We start from the raw sequence: 19,392 nt of genomic DNA, 5'->3' as shown, positions 1-19,392 counted from the left end.
CTGCTTTGAAGGGTACATTTAATGCCCTCCTTTCATCCTCCGGTTGAGCCGGTTCAGGGACCCTTGGTCCCCACTCTGGTGCAAAACTGGACAAAGGACAGGGGAGTATCCTCCCCTCTGTCCAGCCCCTCCACTGGGAGGGACCACTGAGTCATTCCGACTCTTTCCTTAGGGTATTTAAGGGCTTACCTGTATTTGGGTCTTCAGATTCATCATGGGAAAAGACTCAACCCTGAAACTACATCGCTCTTAAATCGTCTGGACACTTGGACTTTGACTGTACCCGAAACTGCAACCGGAAAGACTCCTGTTGGTCCTGGTCTTGTGTTCTTCAAGTCTTCGTCTGTATTTGTGCTTTATTCAGGTTCCTCAACAGTCCTGTGGGCATCAAGGACACACAAATAATTCTCCCTTGGAGTGAAGGAGTCACTCCCCTGCATCTGCAGGCACCACAACGAAGCTGACCGGTCTACTGCTCCTGACATCCTATGGACTTCCCGAATCCCAGCAACACCAATTTGAGGTCCGTGTCCCTCGTCAGAACCGTTGGGAACTAATCCCTGTGCACTGTGTTGACTTGCCGCTGTTAAGGCTTGTTGACTCTGCAGTCCAGGGATCTATGCGCTGGAAGACGCTCCAGCATCCCACTTCCAGAAGATCAGCATTCTCCCTGTAGTCCTTGCATCGTGAGCCTCCATCTTTGGTAGGCTGCCGGAGGTCCTCGTGCGACTCGTGTGCCTTCGGCCTGTGTGTGCTCCTGATGGTCTTCTCTTGCTTCAGTGGGCTCCCCTGCTTGCTCCGAGCCTGCTCTGACTCTCCTGCAATTGGTGAGTTTCTTATACCTTGCTGGTCCCAACAGATTGTTGGTCCTCTAGCCAGACACCGACCTCCTAGTCACCGATGTATGACTTGGGACAGCTTGTGCATGGTACTTGGTGTTCCTCGCCATCACCTGGTACTCACAGTTGTAGTGACAATGTCACTGCCGCTTCTTCAGAACCTCTCAACATCGGTGGGCATTGCGGCTCCATACCTTCTCGTCACCTCTGAGTGGTATAGACTCTGTCCCCTCTGCTTGCAGGTTCTTCAGTTCCAGAATCCACTCTTGGATTCCACTGGACTCCTTTACAGTCTTCTCCACAAGCATCTCCTTTGATGTCATCCACCCAGCTTCCCTGGTGAAGGTAACCCAATTCCTGGGGCATCCACGAGCGGTGTGACTCTCCAACCTTCTGTCTGCCAAAGGGTTTCTTCTGGGTCTTTCAGGAAGGGTCATTTTTCCTCCAAACTGCAAACACAACTTCCCCATTGACTTCTATTGGACACGTAGCTGTATTTCCACTCTGCACACAGCCTCTGTGGGGTACCTGGGTACCCCACCTGGGTGGTTCCTTGTGTACCCAGGACCTCTGAGTCTTCTGGTGCAAATCCTCTCTTCTTTAGCAATTCGCATTCCACTTTCTTATTATATGGTTTGGTCTCCCCCTGGAGAAAAACTGTATTGTGTGCTACTTACCTGATTGCTTTTGAAATATTTTGGTGTATTGTGTGGACATCTCCGATTAGAAGATGTACCAATGTGATTAGTGATAGTGTTGTAATAAATAGACTTATTTTTGATAGACCCTGTATGATTTATTTTCATCTAATTTATATTACAGATTAAACTGTTAAAACAAGCTGCATAACACAATTTCAAGATAAACCTGAAGGCTGCTCTCCAGAGCTACCACTTTGAGAGATTTCTTTATCATCAAAAGTCACTAAAATCACCATGAGGGTTGCCTGCTTCACTTGAAAAAGTGGGTGCCATAAACTAAGCCAGCCTTCTACAACTGTGTAGTGCTATGGGCTCTCCCATGTATTGGGATCACATGATGACCTTTGACTAACATTGTTTTCATTGACTTTGTGTTTTAATCCACTCTGTACTTGCATGTTGCCGCATGGTTTAATTTCTTATCTCCTTGTAGCTTCAGAGTGGGAGAGTTTCACAGAGTAGAACAGCCTTGCCAGGAACAGAATGTGTGGGATGTGCATTTGAAAGCATATGAGAGAAATGTGGGGAATGTACACCTCTGTCTCGGAGTGTAGTGGTATAGGCAGTGGTGCCCAAATATGTATTATGTTGTACATTGGGAAGCTTTATGAAGTTCCTACTATTGGCTTTGACATGCCCTAAACTCCATCTTGAATTCTGACTCTGTCTAGCCTTAGCTCTGCACACACACACACACAAGTCCCCAGGTTGTGCACTTAATTTAGGTTATTCATGTTAAAGATTGTTTTCTATACTTTTGGAGATGTTTTCTAATTTTGCAAGCTTCACTAACTTACGGGGCTGGAACGTGTGGGAGCGCATTAGAATACTTGAGAACTCCTTTGCTTTGGTGTAGTGAAAGAACCACTCTTGTGGTTGGGCACCCTATGATGACCTTCAACTACCACCATTTTAACTGACTTTAGTGTGTTATTTTACCTTAACCTGGATATATGAGATGGTCCTGCATATGCCTGCTTCTCTTCTGTCTTGTAATCTTGCTGTCTTTTAGTGAGAGCTGTCATGGAGTAGAACAGTACATTTAAATTATGAGTGCTTACTATTGGCTTTGACATGGCCTCATGTCATTTTGTTTTCTGGCTTTGCCTTGCTGATGAGTTCTTACTATTGGCTTTGACAAGGCCTCATGTAATCTTGTTTTCTGGCTTTGCCTTGCTTCTGCGTGCACAGCAGTGCTTGTGATTCATATTCAAGGTTTTTCTGCTCCTCACTTGTTTTTCGCACTTCACTGACCAGAGTGAACTGGATACCTGTATTCTACAGTACTTCCTTGTTCCTACACTGGTTAGGCTCCACACCTGTCAAGGGAGTCTGCGGGTTTGCTTCCCCAATGGGAATAACACTTCTGGTGTATTCTGACAGACGTATGTAGGCATTTGTATCTATATTTATATGTATCGCTAGAGGGGTATATACATGTTCACGTATATACAGGTATAAATTGCAAGTATAGTTAGGCTGAACTACTTTCTTAGGGCATACATATTTACTTTTGTCACTGTGCTTCTCTTGAGACTCTAGTTCGACCTTGAATTGGTTGTTGCTTATGCTTTTCATTTTTTACCTTTCTCCTCTGGGCTTCAATGTATCGTAGTCTCGGAGGGTTGGTTTCTCTCTTGGATTGTTTTCCCCTTCTGAGACGGGTCTCTACCAAACATTGTTGTTTTTCTTGCAATTCTATTGTCGTGGATGTGCTCTGAGATTCCTTTTCCTCTTTGTCACAGGGTCGGGTTGGTTCACGTTCTAGTTTCCAAGACAAAGAGCTGGAGCTCTAATTCAGTGGTATGTGCTGATTTCCTTGGTCCTTTAGTCTTCTCTTAGTGTCTTAGTGATGTAACACAAGCCCCCGCAGCCACCGTGGTCCGGGGGAGGCCTGAGCTGCAGGTACAGTACTCTGGCCTGAGAGCTCCAGATTAAAGCTGGAGCAGTGGCGCTTGCAGGGAGCCCCCTCAAGTATCATTACGCACATCTCTTGTCCAGTCATGGTTTGAATATTTCTGGCAGGGCTCTATAGTATTATTGTTTCTATGAAGTGTTTTCTTCCTACACTTCCTTATCCCTCTGCTGTGGGTAATGTTGTCCACATGTTTCTCATGCGGGCCTCCCACAGTCCTTCTACTGGAGCGTCTTCTTGGCTTAACCTATAATTCTTTAGACAGCCTGGTTGCTTTATCTCATTGTGGGCCGGCTAGTTCTATTCAGGGATCATTTGCTCAGTTCCCTTCACAGACCCACCTCTAAGGAGAGTGTTGCTTGGGTTTCTAAATGTAAGATCAGGAATATGCGGCTTGATGTCTATATCAGATGAATAAGTTACTTACCTTTGCTAATGCCGTTTCTGGTAAAGACCGATTCTAGCCACAGATTTCTTAACGACCCACCAATCTTCCCCGCTCTCTGACCTGTAAGTCCTTGTACCTACAAGATCCCTTCCGTGGCAGTCTGATGCCCTTCTTCAGGTCTTTGTAATTGTTTGACACAAAGATGTCTGTATTTTGGCATACCATTTCCATAGAGAGTTCTATAGTGGCTCCGCGTTGCTGGTGCAAAAAATAGTCACAGAAGAAACTGGTGTCAGTGGAGGTGCTGATATGGACTCCGTTACCATCACATCCAGAGGTCGACTCCCACTACCGACGTACTGCTGTGCAAAAATTTCAGAATCCACTCTGGCTCCTGTGGAGAATTCTAAGATGAGGAATCTGCGGCTAGATCCTGTCTCTACCAAATAAAGCGCTACCAATTGTAAGTAACCTATTTGTTGTGTCATTGACTCAGGAAGCCATTATGGAGGGCAGCGTTAAAGGCTATTTGTTGGCTCTTAAGGCTTTTTTGCAGTGTCCAGGTCAGCCTTCGTCTTTAAATCTCCTTGTGTAATAAGATTTCTTAAAGATTTACAGTGTATGTTTTCTCTGAAGATCTTTGTAATGCCAGAGTGAGACTTAAGTTTGGTTCTTTTTTTTCTGATATGTACCGATTTGAATAAATACGCAGATGCACTCTTCATCTCATGACCCTAAACATCTTTTTTCTAGTCACGATCACATCAGCTAGTCATTTTAGTAATCTGTATGCAGTTTTGATTCAGCTTCCTTACACAACATTCTTTCCAGACACACTGAGAACTCAAGCTGCATTTGATCTAAGAGTACCTTTCCACATAGGGCAGGTTATTGTGTCTTTCTTTGCCCCACCTCACCCCTCAAAAGAGCAGGAGAGACTGCACCCTGTGTACCTCAGGAGAGCCCTCATTTTTTATACTGATTGTACCAAATTAAATTGGGTGGACAATCAACTCTTTGTGGGCTTCTCGGAAGGAAGAAGTATTAAGGCAGTACAGAAAATAACCATCTCTAGGTGAATAGTCCTCTCCATAAAAATCTGCAAAAGATAGCTAAGAAGCAGGTACCTGAAGGATCATGGTCTCATTTTACTTGAGCCAAGTTTGTTACTACTTGGCCAACACACAGAGTGCCTGTCTTGGATTTCTGTTGCGCTGCTACGAGGCCATCAGTGCATATGTTCACAAAGCACTGTTACCTTGGAAGTCGGGTCCGTCAAGATGGGCATTTTGCCCATTTGGGCCTGAAGGGCTTTTTGATCTGAGTCATTCCATAGACCCACCACCTGGGGTGGCACTACTTTGTATCTAGTCACAAGGTGAGGAATTTGTGGTTAGAAGTATCCATAGTATAAGAACTTACTCACCTTTGGCAATGCTCTTTGTGGTGGATATTGTTAAGTATATTTGGAAAGAGAACTATCACACATGAGGATATCCTGGTGCACTGCCCTCCCAATTCCCCGATCCATGAAATGGATTATTTTTCCATCTAAAAAGAACCCGAATTAGAGATCTGCAGTCTAGGATAGATAATTGTTTTGCAGTCTAGGATAGATAATTGTTTTTTGTACTCTATGTCCAAGAGTGTCAAGAAAGAAACAGACCGTAGCGCACCCGGGTGGTACTTATATGTATCTCCGTAATAGCAGTTCCTTGGCGGGACAAGATTGTATTTGCCCAATGTCACCTACCGACTTTTAGTTGCCATGCTGAAAAAAAAGTCCAGATTCCGTCCAGTCTCTCCGAATATTCTAAAGGAGAGGGATGTGTGGTTAGTATCTTCCCGAAAGTGGGTTACCGAAGGTAAATAACTTGTTCTTTTATGCACTTTTGCCAATAAATACTGGTTTGCCGAACATATATTTTTCACACAAAAAATCGCTTACTGAAGATTCTTTATATCTGCATGAGACACACCATTACGAGTACATCTGTGTGATTCATTGAAAGAATTGGGCAACTGCAAAGGATGCTTACAGGTTTTTTTTTTTTTTTTATAAAAGAAAGGTTAAACTTTTTTTTTAAAGTAGCAATGCTTTCTCTGGATGTTTTAGAACTACTCACTTCTAACTGGCGACCCACTTATTCGCTAATCACGATTTCTAGTTCCTTCAAATTCGGATACGCCAGGGTTTAAAAAAAAAAAAGAAAAAAAGATATTTGGAGAAGGGCAAACAGCCAATGCGTCTTGCCAAGGGCATTGTTCACATACTTTCACACCCAATTATGTTTGAGAGTTTAGAGTTTTTTGTTTGCAGAGATGAAAACGGTACTTCTAAAATAACCAGCCCTTCCTTAATTTCCCTGTTAATAATTTATTTTAACTCTCATTACAGTATATTCTACTTTTTTCTCTGTTGGTATGGCATCTTGGTGTTTATGCACTTGTAATTTATTTTAGAACAATCATAGCAACTGAGTCTTCTACGCAGCCAGATTTAGAGATTTTGCAGCCAGTGAATCTGCAGTTATCAGTAAACCGTAACCTGGCTGCGGCATGGTATCCAGAAATTCCAGCGATGGCTATTAAAGGCGATTTAAAACCTATGCAGGTACGTTTATGTTACTATATTGTATGTATTGTACTTCGAATTCTTTAAGGTTTGATGCTACATCATTAAACATAGATTTTCTCCAGGATCTCCCCTTTGTGAGTAAAGGCAGAATATGTTTTCTTATAACGGGATCTTCATGTTCTTCACCCGACAGTGTTATTTTTACTTTGAAACAGTTGCCTCCGGTAGGCCAGTGTAAGACTAGGCAGATGTCTAGGTAGGGCGAATAGGATTTCAGCTGCAGTCAACAAGTCTGATTGGAAAGATGCATTTTGATGTTTTCAATTTGAAAGGAGGAATTGTATTATGTTTTACCATGTTTGGGATATTAGCACATTTATTGTAAATACTGCAACGGGGTATTGTCTGATAGACTTTTCTGTTGTTTCTTGTCAGGCTTTAACTTAAAGGTTATTGATTTATAATCATTTCTTGCAGATTTCTCTTAGTCAAAATGACTTAACCGTTATTATGAACATTTTGCTGGAAAATCTTGGTGAGGCATCCACACAGCCAAGTACTCTGCAAACCGATCAGGATGTCAGAAGAACAAAAGGGGACTATACACAAAGTGCGATTGAGCATCTAAAAGGTAATTTTTAGACCTCTTAGTCACTTGTGCTAACTACCGTAATCCATGGTCTTTGCCTTCCCTCTGCCTCGCTTCATTCTAGGCATCCCAAGGGCAGGCGGTGGCATTAGATGATGCCCTCTCTTTCACAGGCTGGAGAATCTGCAGTATCCTCAATGCCATCACTATTTTTATCGTGACTGAATCTCCTCTTTACAAAACGTCTCTTGGTCTTATTCTGCTCTCTCTTCTACTTACCAATGATTATTGTTCATGCAACACATGCAAATAACGTTTTCTTTTTGACACATGAGCAGCAAGATCAGGAAAGGTCAGACAACATCCCTAGTAGCATCAAAGAAAGCTAAATATCTCCCAGAGGCACCCCCGAAATGCAGGGATTCTTAAGCACAATTCTTACATGGAAAATTGGAGAAACCTTAAAATCATTATGGTATGAATAAAAGTATCAATTCTTAAGCAAATCAGAACACGTCTAAATACAGGTCATTACCTTAACACACAAGCTCCATCCCAATTTTGCATAATATTATTCAACACCCTTCATGCTAATGTCATCCAGAGATGTTGTTACAAAGATGAAACATTTAACAAAAATGCTTCCTGATGCATCTTCGTCCCTATGCTTCTTAAAGTTCTGCAACTCTGTGGCCGTGCATCCTCCGAGTCACCAAGGACTCTGCCTGCATCATAACCAGAATGAATCTCTGCATCCGAAGGCCTCTCTAAGTCAATGACTGGTTTGCTGGTCCTGGTGTCCCACAGACATCGCCCGGCTCGGCAACATAGGTGGTAGTTTGCTGGCTCTCCAGAGGCCTGATCAGTCTTCCCTGCAACTTGGGCAACTGTGATCTCTCTCCAGCTAACATGAACTGCCTCCCTGTGCACTGCGTCTGTTTGCTTTTGTCAAGGCTTGTCGGCTCTCTTCACAAAGGATCTTCAAGCTCCAAGAAGCCCCAGCCTCCAGCATTGTACACTTCCAAGAACAACTTCCTGCCTGCATCGTATGCATCATGGTATTTCATCTCCTTTGTACTGCTGACGCTTCCCTGCGACTCCCTGTTTCTGCTGCCAGAGGGTCCTTGAGGGGTTCCATTGATTCCTGCTGGCTCTCCTGAGTGCTGAAGGCCAGCTCTGACTTTACCTTGTTGGGTTAGTCCCACAGACCTACTGTGCTGCAACACAGCATTTTCTCTCATAAACCTCTGTTTGCGTTTACCATTGCTTGTTGGTGGTCCTGCTTGCCACTGTCCTTCCTGCGCTCGTTGACCGGCATGAGACAGCTCATGTACGGCTCTTGTGTTCCTGCATCAACGCCTGGTCTCCGCAGCTGCTGCTTCAACCTCCCCGTGCTACAGCAATAGCCTCTATGGTATTGTGCGGCTATGCCTCTTAGTTACCTCTGGGTGGTTTGGACTCTGTCCTCTCTGCTTTCAGGTTCTTCTCATCTGGATTCCATGTCCTTATTCCGCCGGCCTGATCCACAAGACTCTGTAGCTGCTGATCTTCCACGATCCTCCATTGGCATCAACAAGCGATTCCGACACCACATCAAGCTTATGCACCCGGGCACCATGGTGTAGGTAGCAGGGTTCCCTGGGTATCCACTTTTTGTGTGACTCCAACATTCCTTGATCCAAGTGGTTCCTTTGGGGTCCTTTGGGAAGGGTCGTAGAATCATAAAAAGCCAACCACAACTTACTATGTGTTACTCCATGAACTGGGTAATCACTCCGCATCTGGGCACCTTAGGGTCCCTGGCTACTCACCTTGGATGTCCTCCGTCCTTTGGTATTAGTCCCGTTTTGGTAACCATTTCACATACCACTATTTTAGTATATGATTTGCCCCCCACCCCCTCCCAATAGGGGCCCATGTATTTTCCTATGCTACTTACCTGTTTTTGAAGTATTTCTTGCGTGTATTTTATATCTCCGAGTAGGAGCTACACCAAGTTAGTGTATAGTCTGTGCTAATTAATACAATTTATTTTTATACTCAGCTGATGTGGTTCTTTCTAATGTGTAAGCTTGCTGACTGACAATAGTGGTAAATGCACCCACTTTTAACCCTCCTGAAAAAGCCTTAGCTTCTCTCCACAGGTATCCTTGAGAGGTTTGTTTTTTACGGACCTAAACAATATCACTAAAGGTTGCCTGGACTCACCATAGGTTGACACTGTATACTGAGCCAGCCTCCGACAAAGACTCCAAAAATTAAATTCAGCCTCTCTGAGGCCACACCAATGGTCCAGGACCTGAGAGACACAACAAGAGGGTCTTATGCTTGCTACTGCTGGATCTGGGTGCTGGTTCAGGTGGGTGGCAGCCTGTTATTTCCCTGTGGCTTTGAACAGGAGTCCAGCAGGCTAGCCCTTGGGGGTCACTCTTGTAGCCCTCATTTCAGGTGTGGCTCCGAATGCTTCTGACTCAGGCAGGAGGGCAGCAGGACCGCACAGCAGGGCAGCAATCCAGCAAGGCAGCCATCCAGCAAGGCAGTAATTCTGCAGGGCAGCAGTCTAGCAGGGTGGCAGCCCTTTAACCAATAACCCAGTCCTCCTTCCTGGCAGAGTTTACACAGGTCCAGAAGTGTACAAAAGAGTTGGTCTGAGGTCCAATACTTATACCTGGTTCTTTCTTTGAAGTGGGATAATCTTCTAGAGGTTTCCCCTTTGAAGTCCACTTTGCCTTCCCTGCCCTGTCTCCAGACTAACTACAGTAGTATGCATCCCTTTGTGTGGAAGCAGCACACATTCTGTTCAAGAGTAAGTAGGGCTTTGCCCAGCTCAGTCTTCCCAGCTCTCTGTTATGTGTGGCTTTCTAGCAGGAATACACCAAGCCCAACTGTCAGCTCCAACCAGTTATGTGACCCAGAGACAGGCTGCAGACACTAAAAGACTAAGGCAGGAACATTCTGGCTTTCTAAAAGTGCAAAAGGAACTGGTCCTAGGATACTTGTTTCCAGTCCAGAGAGGACCTGCCTGGCAGTTTGGGCTAGGCTCTTCCCATGGGGAACAGGTTCAAGACTGATTTGCATATGGCTGGGTCTAAACTGGAATAGCACGGGAAGCAAAACAAGTTGGATTTAGGCCCAGATCTCTGTACTGGGGTGAATGTATGACATTGTTTAGCTTTCTGTCCATCAATAGTTCTTTTTGCATTTGTCACTCCGAGTGGGACGGGTATGCCCAGACGTGAGGCCCGTGATCTCCATGCCACTGGAGTCAAGCTAGCCGGGCTGATGAGGGGTAAAACCCTGAAACCGGTCCTAGGATACTTGTTTCCAGTCCAGGGAGGACCGGCCAGGCAGTTTGGGCTAGGCTGTTCCCATGGGGAACAGGGTCAATACTGATTTGCATATGGCTGGGTCTAAACTGGAATGCATGTGGAGCAAAAAAAATATGGATTTAGGCCCAGATCTCTATACTGGGGTGAATGTATGACATTGTTTAGCATTCTGTCCATCAATTGTTCTTTTTGCAGCTTTCTTAAAGTGGCATTTTTAAAACTGTTACTAGAAATCCGACTTGACCATGAGAGACGAGTTTTCATTACAATTACAAAGACACCGAACATTAACAGTTTGCCTGTTCCTATTTGCAGATTACTGATTATTAAATGTCACAAGGCAACTCTAATGTTATCCTGTGGGAGAGGTAAGCCTTGTAGTAGTGAAAAATGTAGTTTAGAGATTTTCATACCAAGACATGTAAAACTTAAAAGTACATGTCCAACTTTTTAAATTCAGTGCATCCTGCCCTCTGGGCTGTCCACAGCCTACCCTTGGGGTGATGTACGTTTAGAAAAAAGGAAATGTTGGGCCTGGCAAAAGGTTTATTTTGCCGGGTATAGATGACCATTTACATCACACACAGGTTACAGTGGCAGATCTGAGACATGTTAAAAGGGCTACTCATGTAGGTGGCACAATCGGTGCTTCGGGCTCACTAGTAGCATTTAATTTACAGGCCCTGGGTGCACATAATATCACTTTACTAGGGACCTGCACGAAAATTAAAAATGCCAGTTGAGTGTAAGCCAATTCTACCATGTTTTAAGAAGAGAGCACAATCACTTTATCAAAGGTTAGCAGTGGTAATGTGTGTCCTAAGAACAAAGAAAATAAATTCAGCAAAACAGTTGAGGGTAAAAGCAAAACGTTTGGGAGTGCCCCTGCAGAGAGAGTCATGGTCAATACAAATGAATAGGACCAGTTTTCATAACAGAGTTACAGTGGAAGGACCTTGAAAATGTTACATGTCGTAGGGAACAGGAAGAGTTAATTGAAAGCATTGTAATCATAACAGTGAAAATAAAACATCATATGTTAACTTAAACTGTGCTTTGCAAACCCTATAAGGAGAGGATAGATGCCGGGGTGGGAAGACAAGAGGCAAGAACAGAGACACATCCATCTTGTCTAAGATGGTGTTTTGCATAGAAATGTGGCATAACTAAAACACATGAATAAATCCATTTCTACACATCGTATGACATTTGTTTCAATTACAGACATATTAATTCAGTTTATATATGCAGGTTCATAAATAAGAAAGTACATTAGTTATAGTGTTAACGCATGAAAATATAAAATCCTGAAAACAATTTTGCAGGAGTGGCAACAGCTTTATCATTGTATGCTTCATCACCAGGACGAGCAGAACCTTCAATGTGTCCTCAATTTGAATTGTTCTATCTGGAGGAACACATTCAGTATCCTGGGTACCAGAATCCGCTGCAAACCTCTTTCCTTTTTGGGGACTAGGAAATAGTAACACCTGACCGGGCTAGAATACAAAATGCATTTGAGCAATGCACTGTAAAAATGCTTGAAGAAATTACTTTCTTGCCAATGGCAGCAATCCACTTTGACTCCCTGTCCGGAGGGGGAGAAGGGAAGTTATTAGAATTAACAATGCCTGTGATGTACTTTATTCAATATTTCATCATAAAAATATACAATTTATACAGTACGTTTAGAAGGATATAAAACAGGAACCCGCCAGTCCTTATATACATACAACATCACATACTACCCAAGTTCTAAAATCTATAAGATATACACTAAAAACAGATACATAAGAGCCATAAAAACATCCCGCCATTGGGCCATCTGGCAGTTAGGTTAGATGGGTGGTGAGCTTAGCCCTCCTCATACGTGTCTGCCATGCACTACCCAAGTATTTAGCTACCCCACACACCATAGCGGTAGAAGACGTGTCGGTGCAGAGCACCCGTAGGGCCATTTTGTGACACCTGAGGCCCAGCCCCTTGCATAATGGTTTTAACCAAGTCTTCCTGGCGACCCTATAAGCCGGGCAGGCAAAGCGAAAATGCGCCACAGACTCATTGGGGGCTGCACAACCAGGACAGGCTTTTGATGGATCACCTAGATTGTTCCACCCAGAGGTGAAGTCATTCACTGGTAAAGTCCCGAGGCCAAGTTTTAGGAAAAGTGTTCTATCCAGAGGTTTCTCTATGAAGTCCAGGAAGGGTTCAAGTTTTCTTGTCCATTTAATCTCAATGAACCGCTCAGAAAGAGGGCCCCCTGCACCTCTGCGTGTAGCCATATCCTGGACCCAGTCCCAATAGAGCTTCTTAAACACTAACTTGGGAGGCGGTGTTTGGCTCGTCCATGATTCACTTAAGCCCAATTGCACAACCAGCTGCCTCAGATTGCACAACGTCTTGATCTTATTTACTGTGTTGAGCAAAATAAGTTCATCTAAAACTGCTGCATAGTTGTGGATCTCCCGGGTCCTTCTCAGTCGCACCCATAAAAGTAGTGGGCGCAAGCGTACTATATCTTTGAGGGGACGCCTACCCAGATCTAGCCGTAGTAGGATTAGCAGGGTGGAAACTGGGAGAGTCACCAGATCTCCCATAAACTTGTTTTCAGATGTAACTAACTCCGTTATGTTCTCGAAACCCCACAGCTCGGATCCATATAGGGCAGCCGGTAGTACTTGACCTTTGTAAATTGCGAGAGTCGGTGCTACAGGCTTACTCGTCGACTCCTGCTGTTCCCTTAAGACCACCCCTGAAACTCTTTTGTGGATGAATAGCATTTTGGCCAGGCGATCTTTCCATTTCATCCGGCTATTTACCCTAACACCCCGATAGTCAAAGGAATCAACCAACTCCAACGGGATACCATTAAGCGATACATTGTTCCTAAATCTCTTGGAAGGTGAAATGGCCATGAGCTCTGTTCTGGAGGTGTTGATGGTAAGGCCTCTATCAGTGCAAAACACACTAAAACGGTCCAAGAGCTTTTGGAGGCCTGTGGGGGATTTGGAGATCAAGATGGTGTCGTCCGCGAAGAGTAGGGTAGGTGTTTTTTCCCCCGCCAAGGATGGCGCATCTGCTGCTACCTACCACAGATGGTCCACCACTCCATTCACAAAGAGGGAGAACAGGGTCGGGCCATAACACATCCCTGGCGGACTCCACTCCTCACGGGCACCCTCTCTGTCAGATGTCCCTGGGTACCCCATCTAATCCTCGCGTAATTCCCCTCGTGGAGCTTCACAATGAATCCCAAAAGTGGCCCTGGAAAGCCCATCTTCTCCAAGATATCCCACAGCCTTGCATGAGGGACCAGGTCGAACGCCGTCTTGAGATCTATGAATGCCAGGTAGAGACTACCCTTGTTGATGGTCACAGCCTTCCAATAGATCGCGAAAAAACGGAAGTCCTGGTCCATCGTGCCCACCTTTTGACGAAACCCTGCTTGGAAATGAGAAGGATATGCTCCTCTTCCATCCAGACACCTACCCTGGAGATGATGACCCTGCCAAACACCTACTGGATCACGTCAATCAGACTGATCGGTCTGTAATTGGCAGGGTCATCTCTCGCGCCATTTTTATACACAGTTACCACCTCGGCTCCCTTCCAAGAGTCTTGCACAGGGTAACCCTTGGAAATCAGATTCATTATTAAGGCAATGAGTCTGGCCCAGGCAGCAGGTTCGTTCAAAAGGAGGGTCCCCTGGTATCCCGTCCGAGCCAGCTGCCTTCCTAGGGGACAAATGGCTAATGGCCAATAATACCTCAGAGGGCAGAAATGGTTCCTCGAGCACCAGTGGGGATTGGGTCCTGGTATCAGGGTCTAAGGGAGGTGGACATGTCACTTCTAACCTGCCATACAGTGCAGAGAAGTGGGAATACCATTGTTGTTCTGTTATGTGGTTAGCAATAGATGGTGTGTTGTGCTGCCTAGCCTTGTTAATCAGTTCCCAGAACAGCATGGCATTCTTCTTATTGGCTGCGGATTTGAGATCCTGCCAATGTTGTTCCTCCCACTCTCGTTTGGCCAACACTAACACCCTTGCATAATCCTTCCTAGCCGCTCTAACTAGTGAGGGATTCTTTTTAAGCAGGGCGACTGTTAACTCCTTCCTTTTTACCTTACACTGATCCGAATACCACAGGTTACTTGATTTAACCAGTTTATTGTTCACTCTGCCACTTTTACCCTGGATTACAAAGTATTGTCCTACTTCCTCAATTGTGTTTTTATAAGCCGAGGAGAAATACGGCCCCTGGGCGCTACCATTTTCCAGTTCAAGATCTTTTAGCTCTTAACAATGCTAATAGAAGCTTGCACCATTAGTGTGTGGGTGTGAGATGCTGTGTCAGGAATTTCTGATCCTAAGGAGCTTTTCTGTGACATCTGGCAGTCTTTCAGCTGAGTTTCAAAAGGGCGTAGACCAATGTGCCGAAATTGGATCTACTAATGCCTAATTGAAAGGTAAAAGAGATTCTGAAGAAGAGGGCCCATGCTGGAGGATTTCCATAAGCAAAATAGCTTTTAGCTTTTCTGATAGAAGACGGGGTTATAGCAAGTCCACAGCTCTACAAATTACACTGTGAATAAAGCACTAGTCTCAGTAGGAGGACCATATGGAGAAGCAAGAGCCCACTCAGGTGAGGTGTCAAGACCGTTGGCATTATGGCAATGTAGGTAAAGGCAATAATCAGTATAATATGGAGGGAATGCATTATCTTCCTTATCATCCTCATCATTTGGAACTATGAGGTAATTTGAGTTGTATCAGATTTGCTGATAATAATTCATTGGAGCCACCACACAACCAACCTCATTTAAGTGCTGAGCTTTAGTAATGGTGTAGTGCGACATGTAATAAACTGTTGATTAAGACGGATCCAAATTCAGGGCTGTTAGATTTGTCATTGAAGTCACTGCAACTAGTGAAATGACAGCCAATGCCACCACTGTTATGGAATGCTAAGTCCACTGGCTTGGTGAACTCGGAGAGCATTGATTCAAGAGTTAGAACTCACTCAGAGAAAATAGACTAAGCCTGGGTCTGGTCCGGTGGATCCTGGCAATGTGACCTTCCCAATGAGCTAGAATATATGCAAGTCGAGGAATCTCACTTCTGTTTCTTGTTTCTGTTGCTTTTTTGAAAGAAGACTCATCCTTTGACTTAGACTTGCCTGACGAGGGCGACCTGGAATAGGACTAACTTCATTTCTCATGCTCAGCTATGGAAAGTTTGATCTCTTGCCCATCTTTTGTTGCATCAAGGAGCATTTGTCTCGGAATTAAAATCATATTTGACCCCCAAGTCCCTCATACCGAATCATTGTGGGTTACTGATTGACATTCTGATAGATACATCTGCCGTGTGGATTCCTCACCTTGTGAATATCCCCCTTGCGCCAGCAACGTTCGGAAAATTCTTCGTAGCACGCCGGCGTGGACGACGTCATAGGAGCACGGCATCGCGCGCGACTCCGTCTGACGTCACCGACTCCATATAAGGCCCACTTCGGCGTGATGACGTCAGTTCCCTTTTTTCCGCGTCGTCGACGCTAACGGTTTCTGGGATCTTCTGCGATACTTTTTTATCTTCTCTGTTTAGCTGTTACAGTTTTCTCTGTTGGAATTCACTTCTTCGCCGAGGATGTCGTCGAGGAAGACAGGTTTCAAACAATGTGGTTCCTGTTCCAGGATGATGTCGATCACCGACCCGCATTCCGACTGTCTGTGGTGTCTTGGTTCGGGTCACGATGTTAAGAACTGTAGTTCCTGTGACAAGATGAACCCCAAAGCCTTGCGGGAACGGGAGGCGAAGCTTCTGCTTGCAAAGGTGAAGGAAAGAGAAGCCGGAAGGTCTTCGAGGTCGGTATCCAGGCGCTCGAAGTCGAGACAGCTGTCGCGGTCGAAGTCGAGGTCGGCTTTGAGGGCCAAGGCGAGGTCGAGAGAGAGATCAAGGTCCAGAGAGAGGTCGAGGTCCAGAGGGAGGTCGAGGTCCGGATCCAAGTCGGCCTCGGGCCATGCTTCGAGCTCCTCGAGAAAGAAGCATAAGAGGATTAAACATCACTCCAGACGCCACTCTGGCAAGGAGTCTTCGGATTCGAGGAAGAAGTCACGTAAACATCACAAGGACTTCGTGTCTCCCTCTCCGGCTCGATCTCACGTTGGTTCTCCAGTTCAGGAGCCGGAACAGGATCTGGAGTCGCACCATTCATCGGTGCATGAAGAAGAGGTTCCTCGAGCACCGACTCCGGTTGTGGAGCCTGAAGAACAAGAGGGCCAGGGTGCGCCTTTGCCGGATCAGCCTCCTTCGGAGCGGCCGTTGGGTTCGTACCCACCCTTTCCAGGTCCAGTCAGGATCCCTCGCAGTTTTTAAACGCCATGTTTGGAGTTTACTCGAGGGCAATGTATCCCACTGGTGCGCCTGTTGGTCCCATGGGTCCTTTGTCTTTCAATTTGGGTGTGCCCCAGGCTTATGCCCCGGCCCCCTTTATGCCGTTTATTCCGACGCCTTGTACTCCTTGGCTCGGTACGGCGCCGCCGAGGTCGTCGACTTCGCTTGCGGCTTCACCGACTCCGGATCGGCTTCGCGGTGATTCGGATCGTGGTGCTTCCCGTCCTCAGGCTCCTCGCTCGACGTCGGCTCCGGCGCCGTCGGAGTCGTTGCCGGATCCATCGACTTCGGTCCGCATGGAATGGTCGAGGCGCAGGGCTCAACGCCTCTTGGAGGAGAAGGAGTATATGGACTCCGAGGTTGAGGAAGGAGAGTTGCAGGATCAGGGGGATTGTTTTGAGGACCTTCAAAACGCAAGTGGCCTGGAACTTTCTCCTGAGTGGGGTTTGCCTTCCGTTTCAGACACTCCATCTAAGGACTTGGTACCCTATCATGTTGTTATTAGGAAGGCTGCAGATTTGCTAGGCTTGACTTTGCCCACAGTTGAATACAAGCCCAACATCCTTACTGAAGTTTTGCATTCGCCTTCTTCAATTGTGGAGCCTACACTTCCCTTTACAGAGGCATTGACTGAACCAATAAAGGAGGTCTGGAAGAGACCTTTGTCTGCTCCTGCGGTTTCCAGGTCAGTGGCAAGGCGTTACAGGGTGGCTTCTGATGACCCTGAATTTCTTATCTCGCATCCTGCACCGGAGAGTCTGGTAGTGCAGGCCGCCTGTTCCAGCAGGGCTGCGGGCTCTTTCCCACAGGTGCCGGCAGACAAGGACTCTAAGAAATTGGACCAGTCTGCTAAAAAGATTTTCTCTTCGGGTAGCATGGCCTTGAAGTCCACCAATGCTACTTGCCTATTGGGGAGATACGTTCATGCGTTGATGGACTCTGTTAAACAACTTTGTCCTAAGCTTCCGGAGGACGATAGGAAGAACTTTAACGAGGTGGTTGCTGATACTCAGGCTGCAGCTCGTATGGTTATACAGAGTGGTATGGACACGGTGGACTCTGTTGCCAGGATTATGGGCTCTAGTGTTGCAACAAGAAGGGCCGCATGGCTTAAGTCCTCCGATTTTTCTCCTGATGTTCAGTCTACATTGTTGGACTTGTCATTTGATGGGACGGGCCTCTTTGGCAAGAAGGCTGACGTAGCTCTGGAGAGATTCAAAGACAGCCGGGCTACGGCGAAGTCTTTGGGCCTTCAGTCAAGGGGCTCTGCGGCTAGGAAGTTCAAGGGTTTTGGCAGATCCAATTTTCGTCCCTACAACCAAGGACAGCAGCAGCAGCAGCAGCGTCAGAATCCTCTGTATAAAACCTACAGAGGAAAGCAAAGGGGCCGTGGTCGTGGACGCCAAGCCTCCTCCTCCTCCTCTTCCTCTAATAATCAACTCCCTCCCTCTGCAGCAAAGCAGCCCTAGATCCGCCATTCTGGATCATGTTGCTCCGGTGGGGGGTCGGCTTACTCATTTTCTACGGGATTGGGAATCGGTTACATCAGATCTTTGGGTTCTCAATCTCGTAGAAAATGGGTATGCTCTTCCTTTCCAGGAGTTCCCTCCCAATTACCCTCCTTGCCAGGGTTTTTGTTCGGAGGACCACCTTGTTCGCCTACAGGAAGAAGTCCTGGCTTTGTTCAAAAAGGGTGCGATAGAGGTGGTTCCAGAGCAGGAAAGGGGTCAGGGGTGTTACTCCCGGTATTTCCTGATCCCCAAAAAGGATGGCAGGTTACGTCCAATCCTGAATCTCTATCTCAAGCAGGAGAAATTCAAAATGCTCACTCTTGCGCAGGTTCTTCAAGCGCTGTTGGAAGAAGACTGGATGGTGTCGATTGACTTGCAGGATGCGTATTTTCACATCCAAATCCTGAAGTCGCACAGGAAGTATCTCCGTTTTACGGTGGGATCGCAACACTACCAGTTTGCGGTCCATCCGTTTGGTCTTACTACTGCGCCTCGAGTTTTCACCAAGGTGATGGCAGTGGTGGCGGCACATCTCAGGAGGTCGGGGATACCTGTATTCCCGTATCTGGACGACTGGCTGATCAAAGCGGAGTCGCCCGAGAGGGTGCTTCATCACCTGCAAGAGACATCGCAGCTGTTGTTCAGGTTGGGTTTTTCGATAAACGTGCCCAAATCTCACCTGGTGCCCTCCCAGCGCAACCTGTTCATAGGTACGGTACTGGACACTACTGTTTGTCGTGCATTCCCTCCCCCGCAAAGGATTCGCGACATTCAGGAAATGATTCCTTTATTTCACAATGGAGCGGTTGTTCCGGTCCTGAAGGTCCTTCGCCTGCTCGGTCTGATGGCTTCTTGCATTCTCCTGGTCAACCATGCACGCTGGCACATGAGGGCACTCCAGTGGTGCCTCCGCAGGCAGTGGTATCAACACAACGGAGATCTCAGGGAGTCAGTGAGGATCTCCAGAGAAACTGCGGCGGATCTGTCTTGGTGGGGCGTGGAAGGCAATCTGTCACAAGGAAAGCCTTTTCAGCTTCCTCCATCGGTGGCCACGGTGATAACGGATGCATCCACTCTAGGGTGGGGTGCTCATCTGGGGGATCTGGAGGTCAAGGGTCTTTGGTCTCCGGAGGATAGGTTGCTTCACA

The 19,392-nt window shown here is 46.2% G+C and overlaps 1 protein-coding gene across 1 annotated transcript in view; it reads left to right on the top strand.

Annotated features, from left to right (window-relative positions):
- VPS13C (vacuolar protein sorting 13 homolog C) overlaps window positions 1–19,392 on the top strand; it is a 2,437,235-nt gene that overhangs the window by 1,222,744 nt on the left and 1,195,099 nt on the right. The window contains exons 47-48 of the mRNA XM_086955811.1: window positions 6,307–6,457; window positions 6,899–7,052. Coding sequence (XP_086811937.1) covers window positions 6,307–6,457; window positions 6,899–7,052 — 305 coding nt within the window. The remainder of the gene's footprint in view (window positions 1–6,306; window positions 6,458–6,898; window positions 7,053–19,392) is intronic.

Source organism: Lissotriton vulgaris, chromosome 2_1 (genome assembly GCF_964263255.1).
Source record: "Lissotriton vulgaris chromosome 2_1, aLisVul1.2, whole genome shotgun sequence".
In the NCBI taxonomy this organism is placed as follows: Eukaryota; Metazoa; Chordata; class Amphibia; order Caudata; family Salamandridae; genus Lissotriton; species Lissotriton vulgaris.
Note: the sequence above shows the minus strand (reverse complement) of the source record. Positions and strands in the feature narration are given on the sequence as shown.